Source organism: Balaenoptera ricei, chromosome 3, assembly GCF_028023285.1.
Source record: "Balaenoptera ricei isolate mBalRic1 chromosome 3, mBalRic1.hap2, whole genome shotgun sequence".
Taxonomy (NCBI): domain Eukaryota; kingdom Metazoa; phylum Chordata; class Mammalia; order Artiodactyla; family Balaenopteridae; genus Balaenoptera; species Balaenoptera ricei.
Window position 1 is genome coordinate 55959618 of NC_082641.1, and position 14032 is coordinate 55973649.

Below are 14032 nucleotides of genomic sequence, written 5' to 3' on the forward strand. Positions count from 1 at the left end.
AAAAAATACTGACTTTGGGTTGGGGGAAAGTCTTCTAAGCAAGAAACAAAAACCTGAAAGCCATGGATTTACTTCAGAAAAAATGGAAAACTTAGGAAATGACAGAAGGCATGGTAAATAAAGATAAAAAACAAGCATGAGAATGAAAGAAAATATTTGCAGTTTTTTAACAGAAAAGCATTAATACCTGAATATATTTTTTAATTTTTTATTTATTTTATTTTTGGCTGTGTTGGGTCTTCGTTGCCGTGTGTGGGCTTTCTCTACTTGCGGCAAGGGGGAGCTACTCTTCATTGCGGTGCGCGGACTTATTGCGGTGGCTTCTCTTGTTGCGGAGCATGGGTTCTAGAGCACAGGCTTCAGTAGTTGTGGCTTGCAGGCTCTAGAGCGCAGGCTCAGTAGCTGCGGCGCACGGGCTTAGCTGTTCCACGGCATGTGGGATCTTCCCATACCAGGGCTCGAACCCATGTCCCTTGCACTGGCAGACGGATTCTTAACCAATGGGCCGCCAGGGAAGCCCCACTAATACCTGAATACATAAAAATATGCCTACAAAAAAAAAAGGCTAAGAACAGAAGCCAGTACACAAAGAAATACAAATGGATAGTAAACATGAGAGGTGTTCAGCCCTACGTAGTAATCAGAGAAATTCATATTTAAACCAGGTAACATTTTTCACATATCAGAGTACAAAAAATTTAAGATTTAATATACAGGGTTGCCAAAGATACGGAAAAATGAACACTCTCACCTACCATTGCTAGGAAAAATAAAACTGGTAAATGTTACAGACACTTTGAAGGGCACTCTGCTTCTACAGAAATGTTCATGCATGTTGGCAAAGGTATACAGTTGACCCTTGAGCAACATGGGTTTGAACTGCATGGGCCACATACATGTGCATTTCTTTCAGTAGTGAATGCTGCAGTACTACTGATCCATGATTGGTTGAATCCGAGGATGCAGAACCACGGCTACAGAGGGCAAGCTATAAGTTACACTTGGATTTTCGACTGTGAGGAGGGCTGGCGTCCCTAACCCCACATTATTCAAGGGTCAGCTGTATATATAGTATATATATAGGTCTGGAGTAGTAAAAAAGTGGAAACAATGTAAATGTCCCTTCATTTGGGGAAATATTAGTTAAATTACTGTCTACCCATAATATTTTTTTTAAATTATGTAGACTTAAAGGTACTAACATAGAAAGATCACAAAGAATGGTGTTAATTCATAGAATAATACATATGATATAATCCCACTTACGTTTAAAAAATTAACTCTGAATATACTTACAGATACTATATATACTTACAGATACTATATTTACTTACAGATATGTGTGCACAAAAAGTGGTCTGGAAAGGCTCCTCCTAAAGTGGTAACAAATGTTACAAAGTTGGGATCTGTGGAGCAAAAGGATAACTTTCATAAAGAACTTTTGAAACAGCTTTGGTTAATAAAGTTAAAAATATATTGAAGATCCTAGCACAGTACTGTTTTTCTATCAAGAGCTGAAATGGGATCATCTATGAACAATCACATGAATTCAGCTTAAGTTATGTTGTCAGTAACTATTAAGAGTTTCTGAGGGGGAAGAGAGGATAAGTTTTTCTTGTCTTATACTTGATCTACCAAGGGTGTGATAGGTGATATATCGTATTCACGTATTTATGCATTTGTGAGTGTGTGTGTGTGTTTATATATATTTGTATATATATATGTATATAGTGAAAGAGAGAGAACTTCAAAATATAACCTAGTCCAAGTAAAAAAGTAAAACGATATTTTATAACCTTGAAATTTTACCTTAAACTGTGATGTCATTGACACTTGTACCTTCATAAGCAGACTGTTGTTTAACATGTAGGCTTTTTAGCATTCAAATTGGAAAGATTCTATTATACTTCCATTAAGTTTAGAAAATAGGTGGTTTTGTTTGTTTTTTGCTTAGAAAATAGCTTTTTTAATTTTAATTTTTTCATTTTAGGATGGAGGAAAGATTGTTGTCCCTGATAAAACTTCTCTAGAGTTGCTCTGTCAAGGATGTTCTGGTGATATCAGAAGTGCAATAAACAGCCTCCAGTTTTCTTCTTCAACAGGTAACTGGAAAAGATACACTCTTATGGTATTTTATAGGTGACTAACTTTTTCTTAATGGTTCATGAAATGACATTAAACTAAACATTTTAACTTAAAATTGGTATATACCTATCTCCACTTACTATTTTTTTATTGAGACAGAGTAATAAAATTACGTATGTACACATGCATACACACACCACTATGTGTCACCATATATATTTATATGAGACAAAGCTGATTTATTTACGTGGTTTGCCACTTTACCCTTCAAAGTTAATTTGGAATGAGACTTCCTGGGAGAAAATCCTGGCTCTGCCACTTCTCAGTGACTGAATCTTGCAAGTTACTTAATCTTTCCATGCCTTTAAGTTTTTCACCTTTTATATGAGAACCTGTCTGATCGAGATGTGTGAAGAGTGAGGTAATCCTTGTAGAGTGTTTATTCCAGTGCTTGACACACATTCAGTGCTCAAATGGCCAGCTGTTAATGAATTTAATAATAGTTCACATATGATATGTTTAACAAATGCATTTACACTTGTTAATATATAAAAGGGGTCCCTAGCCATGCTATAGTAAAGAGATAGCCCCACTAATAGCAATGAGTTAATTTTTGCACTTAATGATCATAATTTACTGCATACAGTCTTCATCAGAAAACATTTAACAAGTGACCTACTTGATGCTTAACATTGAGGAATTGACCTTAAAGAATTAAAAGCTCTTTGGAGATCTCAAAATCCACCTGAAATCCTAGTTTCTACCCACAAGTGTAACCTGTTCATTTAGTGACATCTTTGTTTTTCCAAATAACTCTACAGAAATAGACATCCTAACACAACTGAAACCAGAATTCTGCTTCTTGCTGTAGAAACATAAATGTAAATTGTGCTTAGGTTCACTACTAGAATTAGGGATGGGTCAGTTTGGGATCCTAACTACCATTTATAACGTTATTGCTCTGAGCTCAGAAATTTCAGAGGGAAGAAAATAATAGTGGGTCAGGAACTGTATTAGCAATTATGTTTTTTCATTTAATTCTCAGACCAGCCTAATGAGATAGACAATAGTAGGATTCAAACCTAGATCCTGTGTTCTTCTAATACTCCAGGCTGGTTTTCTGAAGTCATGCATTCTGAGTTGTTTTTGTTTTGTTATAAATTTATTTATTTATTTATTTCTGGCTGCATTGGGTCTTTGTTGCTGCGCAGGGGCTTTCTCTAGTTGTGGCGAGCAGGGGCTACTCTTCATTGCGGTGCGCAGGCTTCTTATTGCGGTGGCTTCTCTTGTTGCGGAGCATGGGCTCTAGGCACCCGGGCTTCAGTAGTTGTGGCACACGGGCTCAGTTCCTCTGCAGCATATGAGGTCTTCCCGGACCAGGGATCGAACCCGTGCGTTGGCAGGCAGATTCTTAACCACTGCTCCACCAGGGAGTCCCTGAGTTTTAAAAAGTAGATTTCCCAGTGAAATTTGAACACGGGCTTATTCATAAATTGGAGACTGCCCAAATCAGTAAAGAAGTAATATAGCATCGTCGTTAAGCATGGATTGCAGAACCAGACTGTCTGGATTCAAATCACTTACTAGCTGCTGACCTTTAGCCAGTTACTTAACCTCTTTATGTCTCATTTCTTTACTCTGTATAATAATAGTTCTCCTCTGATAGGGTTGTTATGAGGACTAAATTAGTTAGTACATACCATGTACCAAGGATAGTACCTTGCCATTAACACTGTGAGAAACCAAGGTGATATGACTATGTTAAGAGTATGTCATTGTGTATGTGAAAATTTGAAGTTTGTGTCATGACATACTTTTAGATGACATTTAATTTCGTTTTAATAGTTTAGTAACTGAAAGAGGACTCTGTATACTTCATAATTATTTATTAGAAAAACATTTAAATTAGAACACTTAGTGTAACTATATCTGAAATGTTCTCCGTTTTAATTTTCATATTTTAATTTTATTTTAAATGTTGTTTCTTGGGTGTATATTATTTAGGAAAGAACAATTTATGGCCAAGGAAAAAACGAATGTCTTCATTAAAATCAGATGCTGTGCTGTCAAAAGCAAAAGGAAGACAAAAACCTGATAGGATATTTGAAAATCAAGAGGTTCAAGCTATTGGTGGCAAAGATGTTTCTCTTTTTCTCTTCAGAGCTTTGGGGAAAATACTATATTGTAAACGTAAGAAAACCTTATACATTTTTTAAAAATCTGTTATTATCTTACAATTGAAATAAAATACATTTTTTAAAATGTCATATATTTGGTTCAGTTATAAGAAAGAACTAGGACTAGGTCAGATACTCTTTGGCAGGACCTAAGAAAGGCATAGCAGAAAAATGTATTTAGATAGAGTATTTTTGGATTATGAGTGGGATTAAACATTAAAACCAACTGTTGAAAAACCTTCAAATGAGAGGTGCTATATAATTATAAAGGTGGTGTTGTTTTTAATAACTCCAGACATTTTTTTTTAATAGGAGCATCTGTAACAGAATTAGACTCACCTCGATTGCCTTCTCATTTATCAGAGTATGAGCGGGATACATTGCTTGTTCAACCTGAGGTAAAGTCTTTAATAACACTTAATACTATTTACACGCTGTATACTATTAATATTAAATATGTGTCCATATAAATTTGACCACTGAATTTTTACCAAAATTATATATACTTCTTTTTATAGGAAGTAGTAGAAATGTCACACATGCCAGGAGAATTATTTAATTTATATCTTCACCAGAACTACGTAGATTTCTTCACAGAAGTGGATGATCTTGTGAGAGCCAGTGAATTTCTGAGTTTTGCAGATATCCTCAGTGGTGACTGGAATGTAAGACCATTTGACTTAAATGTTTTTGTTTATGACTATTTCCTCAGAATTGGGAAAGAAAGTTTACTTCTATTCATACTGATTTGACATTATTTTAAGTAACTTCTTAATAACAATGACAAAATTAATTCATCCAACCCAGTGAAACTTCAGCAGTGAATCTGATTTTTCGATGATAATATACACTAATTTTTTCTAAAGTTATTTTCTGATTATAAAACTAATACATAGTCGGAAAACTTGACAACCATTGAAAAGTAGACAGAAGGAAAGGAACTGTGCCTCTATCTTTTCTCTTTTTTTTTTGGCCACACTGCGTGATGCGCTCTTAGTTCCCCGACCAGGGATCGAACCCATGCTCCTTCCAGTGGAAGCGTGGAATCTTAATCACTGAACCTCCAGGGAAGTCCCCTGTGCTTCTTGCTATACTTTCTGATGGTTTTTAAATTTATTTATTTGCACATTTGAAATTATTCACTATAAAGTTTGTATTTTTTCTTAACAGTTTAACTCTGCTCTGACTGGTATAGTAGTTACTAGACACTTGTGGCTATTTAAATTAAATTAAAAATTCAGGGATTTCCCTGGTGGTCCAGTGGGTAAGACCCTGTGCTCCCAATACAGGGGGCCCCAGGTTCGATCCCTGGTCGGGGAACTAGATCCCACATGCATGCCGCAACTAAGAAGCCCGCATGCTGCAACTAAAGATCCCACATGCCGGAACTAAGACCCAGCACAGCCAAAATAAAAATTAAAAAAAAAAATTCAGTTCCCTGGTCACACTAGCCATATTTCCATCATTTAAACAGTTATGATACAGTTTCTGTTATATATTTAGAGTTTCATTATTCAGTGGTTGCATTTGCTTAATTTTTTTATATTGCTTCTTTTTTATTTTGAAATTTTCCAACCTGTTGACAAATAGAAAGAATACACAGTGACTACCTAAATACCTTTAACTTTTGTTCACCAGTTTTTCACATTTTTCCACATTTGCTTAATCTGTATTGACACACTTGTTTTGGCTGAATAATTGGAAAGTAATTGTAGCATCACAACACTTAACACTTAAGCATGCATAAGGACATTGCTTTATTACAACCACAATAGCATTATCATACCTAAGAAAATAAACATAAATTCAGTAATATAATGTCCTTATTCCTGTTTCCCCAGCTATCTCAAAAATGTATTTAAAGTTATTTCCACCACCTCCATCCAACATCCAGTTAATATTCACGCATAGTGTTTGATTATTATGTCACAGTTGAATTTTCTTCAAAATTTTGTAGCACTATTATTTTTAGGGCTGTGGTGAGGTTGAAAAAAATGAACATACAGTAACTAAATATGATTAGCCTTTTTTGGGGGTCAGTAGTACCAATAAGTACAGTTTTATAAATCTCTTATTTTCTTTATTTCACATCTTGTCTCCTTCTCTAGACACGCTCTTTACTCAGGGAATATAGTACATCTATAGCTACGAGAGGTGTGATACATTCCAACAAAGCCCGAGGATTTGCTCATTGCCAAGGAGGAGGAACAAGTTTTCGACCCTTGCATAAACCCCAATGGTTTCTAATAAATAAAAAGGTAAAAAAAAAGAATTGTACATTTTCGAAGAGTGAACTATTTATGGTATGTGAATTATATCTCAATAAAATTGGTTTTTTCTTTTAATTGAAAAAGAAAAGTGATCTTTCATTCTTAATGAGAAATAGTTGCTAAGGCCCACAGTTTTCTTAGAATTATGATAAAACATAAAAAGGACAGTCTTCTTAAATGCTTAGTCATTTTTTTAAGGAAAAAGCACTCAAAAATTGAAAGCATATACCTATTTTATTGGCATCAAAGTATACAGGCCTACCTCGTTTTATAGCACTTTTAAAGCATTTCACAGATAATGTGTTTTTTAAAAATTGAAGGTTTGTGGCAATTCTGCATCAAGCAAGTCTATCAGCACCATTTTTCCAACCGCATTTGCTCACCTCGTGTCTCTGTGTCACATTTTGATAATTCTAGCAATATTTCAAACCCTCTACCAGCAAAAAGAGTATGACTGGATGGCGGCTCAGGTGATAGTTAGCATTTTTTAGCAATGAAATATTTTTTAATTGAAGTATGTACATTGTTTTTTTTAGACATAATGCTATTGCACACTTAGGAGACTATGGTCTAGTTTGAGCATACCTTTTTTTTTTTTGGCCACACCGAATGGCATGCAGGATCTTAGTTCCCCGACCAGAGACTGAACCCGTGCCCCCCTGCAGTGGGAGCACAGTCTTAACCACTGGACCACCAGGGAAGTCCCAAGCATAACTTTTATATGCACTGGGAAACCACAAAATTTGTGTGACTTGCTTTATTGTGATATTCACTTTATTGTAGTGGTCTGGAACTAAACCCACAGTATCTCTGAGGTATGCCTGTAGTTATAATTATATTTTCGTTTCAGTTGAAAATAAATCCTGGCTTTACCTCTAACCATCTGCACAAGTTATTTCACTTAATATGCCATTAGTTTCCACAGCTATAAATATGGAGGACTGAATTATTTAGAGGTCAAAAACAGGTGGCTCACAAGTTGAATACAACCCACACACAGATTTTTTAAAATGAATTGCCAATCTTTAAAAACTAGTATAATAGTTAAAACTCAGGTAAGGATTTCTGGCTTCAGAATTTCTGCGATCTCCTGAAAAAAAAAATTGGAAGTAAGGCAACACTGGTCCATATTTTACATGGCAGCGGTCTGCTCAAGCCAAGTATAATCTGCCCCTTGGTGATGGGAGTGGTCAGTACCACCTCCCCAAGCTGTTCCACTGCACTGATTTCTATTAACTGCCTGACTCCTATAGCATCTGAATTTGTGACCCCCAGACTAGGTCATCTCTAAGATGTCTTCCAGTTTTAAATTCATATGGCTACATATGAACCTATCATTCATTACCTAAGAAAATTTTCATTGGATTTCTTGGAGAATTTCATTACTTTTAAGCAATTTATGTCCCTTATTGACTTGCTTTGTGCTTTATAGCATGTATATTAATTTTGCATTTGTTACATATAAATGATCTAAGACTGAGCACCTGAAAGGCAGAGATCATACTTCTCTTATCATCACTGTAGCATAGTGCCTCTCTTAACTGAAGAAAATACCTTCTTTCATTGAGAAACAATATCCTCACATAATTTGTGATATGTGTATGCTCATAAACAGAAGTCCTTTAATTTTTAAGTTTGTTTTTCTTCTACCTTAAGTCTTGTTCTTATTGCTGTTATATCAAGTGTGAAATAGTTGTGTAGATAAAATGCTTTGTTAGATAATGCTAGGACAGTTATAAAGGACTAATCAAGCTGCCCAGCGTGGCCAAAAAAAAAAAAAAAAGGGACTGATCAGATAAACTCTTAGAGTGTATTTGTAACATATAAACCCACACACTTTGTGATATAATAAACTTAGTCTAGGAATAAATATCCATATTTAAATTTTTATTTTTCATTTCACCATTTTTTTCCTTCTCTGCAGTATCGGGAAAATTGCCTGGCAGCAAAAGCACTTTTTTCTGACTTCTGCTTACCAGCTTTATGCCTCCAAACTCAGCTGTTGCCATACCTTGCTTTGCTAACCATTCCAATGAGAAATCAAGGTAATAACATGGGTTTTCCTTATCCCCAAGAAGTAGTGTTTTATAACATTATGTTTTTGTGGATCAACTTATTCCTGTGTACCAGTGACACTAAGTTTTTTTCCCCTTTATTTATTTATTTTTTTTTTTTTAAGAAATTCACGTTCTTTTATTTATTTATTTATTTATTTATGACTGTGTTGAGTCTTCGTTTCTGTGCGAGGGCTTTCTCTAGTTGCGGCAAGTGGGGACCACTCTTCATCGCGGTGCGCGGGCCTCTCACCATCGCGGCCTCTCTTGTTGCGGAGCTCAGGCTCCAGATGCGCAGGCTCAGTAATTGTGGCTCATGGGCCCAGTTGCTCCATGGCATGTGGGATCTTCCCAGACCAGGGCTCGAACCCGTGTCCCCTGCATTGGCAGGCAGATTCTCAACCACTGCACCACCAGGGAAGCCCCCCCCCTTTATTTTTTGAATCAGAATTAATACATGCTTTTTGATTAAAAAAGAAAGAAATTAAATAATAAAGAAGTACATAAAGTAAAAATTGAAAGTCCCCTATAACCATGCGTAATTCCTTTTGACAGATTGGTGTAAATTCTTCTAGACTTTTTCCTGTGCGTATACAAATGTTAGATGGAAGCTTTAATTTTTTTTGTCACTTATCATGCATAGCGCTCCATATTTTATAATTCGGGCAAAGGAGCTCTAGAGGCTGGGAAGTCCAAAATCAAGGTGCCATCAGACCCAGTGTCTCGTGAGGGCCTGCTTCCTAGTTTTCAGATGGCCATCTTCTCATTGTATTCTCACATGGTAAAGAGCAGAGTAAAAGAGAGCTCTCTCTGGGTTCTGTTATATAAAGGCACTAATCCCATTCATGAGGGCTCTACCCTCATGACCTAAGCACCTCCCAAGGCTCCATCTCCTAATAACATCACTTCAGGGGTTAGGATTTCAAAATATGAATTTGGGGTGACAGAAGCATTTAGTCTATAACAGCAGCAATGCAAAAGTATATTCAAACCTAACTCATATTTTTTCAAAATTTATAATAATTTTATTCAACCTTATTGATAGGTATTTTGGTTGATTTCAATATTACAAGCAGTATTCATTAATAGTATGTTTACATTGTCTTTCCAAGTTTTGAAATTATAAATAATGCTAAAAAAATTAGTATGCCTTTGGCAATACACATTTGCCTAGTTTATGTCTACTGAGGTTTGCCTTTTTTTGAACTTTACCAATTTTTCCATCAGTTTCTCTTTTTTAATGTGTGTCTTAAGGGCCACATTTCATTAATAGTCCTAGGTCACATGTCTGTGGTGCTGATCTTCAAGGTAGAACAGAGAATTTGTGTAACATTGAAAATATTGCTAATCTACTACATAACTCATCAAACTTCTCAAGTTTTTTTTAAACTTTCAAATTTTTTTTTTTTTAATTATTTTTGGCTGTGTTTGGTCTTTGTTGCTGCACACGGGCTTTCTCTAGTTGCGGCAAGCGGAGGCTACTCTTCGTTGCTGTGGGCAGTCTTCTCATTGCGGTGGCTTCTCTTGTTGCGGAGCACAGGCTCTAGGTGTGTGGGCTTCAGTAGTTGTGGCACATTGGCTCAGTAGTTGTGGCTCACGGGCTTAGTTGCTCCGCGGCATGTGGGATCTTCCCAGACCAGGGCTCAAACCCATGTCCCCTGCACTGGTAGGTGGATTCTTAACCACTGCGCCACGAGGAAAGTGCAAAACTTCTCAAATTTTAAAGATAGGGTTTGCCTTATGAATTATCAGAAGAGAGGATAATAGAGTAAATGTCTGCCTTCATACAATGAGAGTCTCATCTTTTAAGAATATTGATACTTAAAGATTTAAAATACTCTGTATTTACAGGCAGAAGTGAGATGACTTTTGAGCAATGGGAATGATTAATCTGTGAGTCAGAATCCAGAGAGTTCCCTATCCTTGACTATTATTTTTAGATTATACTAGTTTTTATTTATTTATCGTTTTGGCTGTGCTGCATGGCTTGTGGGATCTTAGTTCCCCGACCAGGGATTGAACCCAGACCCTCAGCAGTGAAGGTATGGAGTCCTAACCACTGGACCACCAGGGAACTCCCAGGTTATACTAGTTTTTAAACTTTATTTTGAAGTAATTTCAAACTTAGAAATTAGAAGAATGGACAAAGAAGTTCTTGTATATCCTTCACCAAGATTCCTCAGTGTTTCTTTTTTTACCATATTTGCCTTTTATTCTTTTTCTTTATACATACATGTACACAAATATATGTATTTTTTTCTGAACCATGTGTGAGTAAAGTGCAGACATTATGCCCATTATTCTTAAACACTTCAGCATGTACTTCCTGAAAACAAGGACATTCTCCTACATAACCACAGTATATACATCAAAATCGGGAAATCAACATTGATATATTACTGTTAATTTATAGTTTAATTATTAGACTCCATTTGTAATTTATAGATTCCATTCAAATTTTGCCAATTGTCCTAATAATGCCCCTTGTGAAATAACAACAAAAACTTGTTCTCTTGTCTAGAAATCCAATGCCAGATCACATGATACATTTAGTTACTTAGTTGCTATCTCTTTAGTCTCCTTTGATTTAGAATAGTACTGTGGTCTTTCTTCATCCATTACATTTTTGAAGCAGATTGTTATAACATGGACTGCCCCTCAATTTGGGTTTATCTGAGGATTCCTCATGAGTGGATTCAGGATATATATTTTGGGCAGGAATACCACAGAAGTGATGCTGTGTTCTTCTCAGTGCATCACATCAGGGGAATATGTTGTCTATTTATACCATGCTGGTGAAGTTAACTTTTATTATTTGGTAAGATAACATCTCTCAGGTTCTCCAATGTAAAGTTATTAAGTGTTTTGTGGGGAGACACTTTGAGACTATGTAAATATCCTATTTCCCATTAAAATTTCACCCACTAGTTATAGCATCTTTTGATAATTATTTCCTGAATCCGTCATGGTTGGCAAGTGATTTTCTAATGGCATTATTCCTTCTGTATTTGTGTTAATAAATTCTGCTGTAAGGTATTGCTTCGCCTTCTTCCCCATTTGTTTGTTTGTTTGTTTGTTTATATTTGTATGGACTCTGGAGCTTTTTCAGCTGTTGTTTCTATCATTATTTATTTTGGACTTAAATTCTCCAGATTTGGGCAGTGCAAGCTGCTTTAAGGTAACTCTGTGCCTTTACTCTTAGAGTACTTTCTTTCCGATACAAAGTGTTCCCGGATTATTTCATACTGTCCCTACATGGACTTAGAAATCTCAATGAGTCCTGGTTCCTTTTAGTGGATATGGACCCATCTCCCACTTTGCTAAATATATTCACTTGTTTACTTAATCCCTATGTCTATAACCTATCTCCTGACAATGCAGGCTGCTCCTTCAGTCCCAGCCCTACTGCCACCAACTTACATTGGCACAGCCATTCACATTCTTTGTCCCACTCCTAGCTGTGGGACAATGAATCGGTTTGATTAGTAAGAGTCTCCTTGGACCAGAATCATCAGCATCACCTGGAAGCTTGAGAAAAATGCAGAATCTCAGCCTCAACTAAGACCTACTGAATTAATCTGCAAGATCAATTAGCAAGATTCTCCAGGTGATTCTTATGCAGGAGATGTTTGAGGAGTTTGAGAAGTATTGGTTTGGATTACTCACATTGGAATCATCTAGAGAATCATTATATCCACTAGAAAGTTCAGATTCCAAGATCACAACTCTTAAGTTTTCCATATCAAAAAGCTGTTTTTTAAAAATCCTAATTGTATTGTGTAGTGGATTTTTAAAAAGGTAAGGTAGTGTTTGATTTGCAAACTTTAGAAGGTTTATAAAATTTAGTCAAAAATAGGATGTTTGGCTTTTTTTTTTTTTAAGTCTTGTGGTCTGACTTTTTTTTTTTTTTTGGCTGTGTTGGGTCTTTGCTGCGCGCGGGCTTTCTCTAGTTGTGGTGAGCAGTGGCTACTCTTCCTTGTGGTGTGCGGGCTTCTCATTGCGGTGGCTTCTCTTGTTGTGGAACACGGGCTCTAGGCGTGCGGGCTTCAGTAGTTGTGGCACGTGGGCTCAGTAGTTGTGGCTTGTGGGCTCTAGAGCACAGGCTTAGTAGTTGTGGCACATGGGCTTGGTTGCTCCGAGGCATGTGGGATCTTCCCTCACCAGGGCTCAAACCTGTGTCCCCTGCATTAGCAGGCGGATTCTTAACCACTGTGCCACCAGGGAAGCCCTTGGCTTTTCTTTTTATTCATCAATTTTTATCCCATTTCTTTCACTTTACTATGTCATTTCAGACATTTTCTCTTTATGTTTCTTCTGCTCATTTCTCTCTGTCCTCTTTTCTAGTCCTCCATTAGTGTTTGTTGGAATGCTTACAGGTATCTCACGTTTCATTCTGTTTTCTCCTTGATTGCATAATCTCTATCAGTCTGTGTTCCAGGTTACTGATTATTTCTTCTCCCAGTTCATATCTACTGTTGAGCCCCTGTAGTGGACTTTTCATTTTGGTTATTGTACTTTTCAAGTCCAGAATTTCCATTTGGTTCTTTTTTGCAATTTCCTTCTCTTTACTGATATTCCCTATTTGATGAGTCATTGTCATTATAGCTCCCTTTACTTCTTTTTTTTATTTTATTTTTTAAATTTATTTATTTCATTTATTTATTTTTGACTGTGTTTGGTCTTCATTGCTGCACACGGGCTTTCTCTAGTTGCGGCGAGCAGGGGCTACTCTTTGTTGTGATGCGTGGGCTTCTCATTGTGGTGGCTTCTCTTGTTGTGGAGCACAGGCTCTAGGCACATGGACTTCAGTAGTTGTGGCACGTGGGCTCAGTAGTTGTGGCTTGCGGACTCTAGAGCACAGGCTCAGTAGTTGTGGCACACGGGCTTAGTTGCTCCGTGGCATGTGGGATCTTCCCAGACCAGGGCTTGAACCTGTGTCCTCTGCATTGGCAGATGGATTCTTAACCACTGTGCCACCAGGGAAGTCCAACACTACCTACCTTTTGTCTATGAATTTGACCACCCTAGGTACCCACTTAAGTGCAACCATACAATATTTGTCTTTTTGTGACTGGTTTATTTCATTTAGCATGTCATCAGGGTTTATTCATGTTATAGCATGTGTCAGAATTTCCTTCCTTTTTAAGGCTGGATAATATTACATTGTATATATTTACCACATTTTGCTTATCCATTCATCTGTTTTTGGACACTTAAGTTTCTTCCACTTTTTTTTTTTTTTAAACACCATTATTGGAGTATAATTGCTTTACAATGGTGTGTTAGTTTCTGCTGTATAACAGTGAATCAGCTATATGTATACATATATGCTTCCATTTTTTGACTGTTATGAATAATGTTGTTATAAATATGGATATACAGATGTTTCTTTGAGATCTTGCTTTCAATTCTTTTGGGTGTATACCCAGAAGTGGAATTGCTAGAT

General features: G+C 36.5%; 1 protein-coding gene across 3 annotated transcripts in view; it reads left to right on the forward strand.

Moving 5' to 3' along the window:
* The window catches only part of RAD17 (RAD17 checkpoint clamp loader component), a 29839-nt gene that overhangs the window by 12527 nt on the left and 3280 nt on the right, over nucleotides 1-14032 (forward strand). For 2 of the 3 annotated variants that reach the window (XM_059916527.1, XM_059916526.1), the window contains 6 exons: nucleotides 1991-2102; nucleotides 4090-4275; nucleotides 4575-4660; nucleotides 4781-4927; nucleotides 6371-6520; nucleotides 8457-8577. In XM_059916527.1, the coding sequence (XP_059772510.1) occupies nucleotides 1991-2102; nucleotides 4090-4275; nucleotides 4575-4660; nucleotides 4781-4927; nucleotides 6371-6520; nucleotides 8457-8577 (802 nt within the window). The remainder of the gene's footprint in view (nucleotides 1-1990; nucleotides 2103-4089; nucleotides 4276-4574; nucleotides 4661-4780; nucleotides 4928-6370; nucleotides 6521-8456; nucleotides 8578-14032) is intronic. The other variant, XM_059916529.1, reaches the window with a different exon arrangement.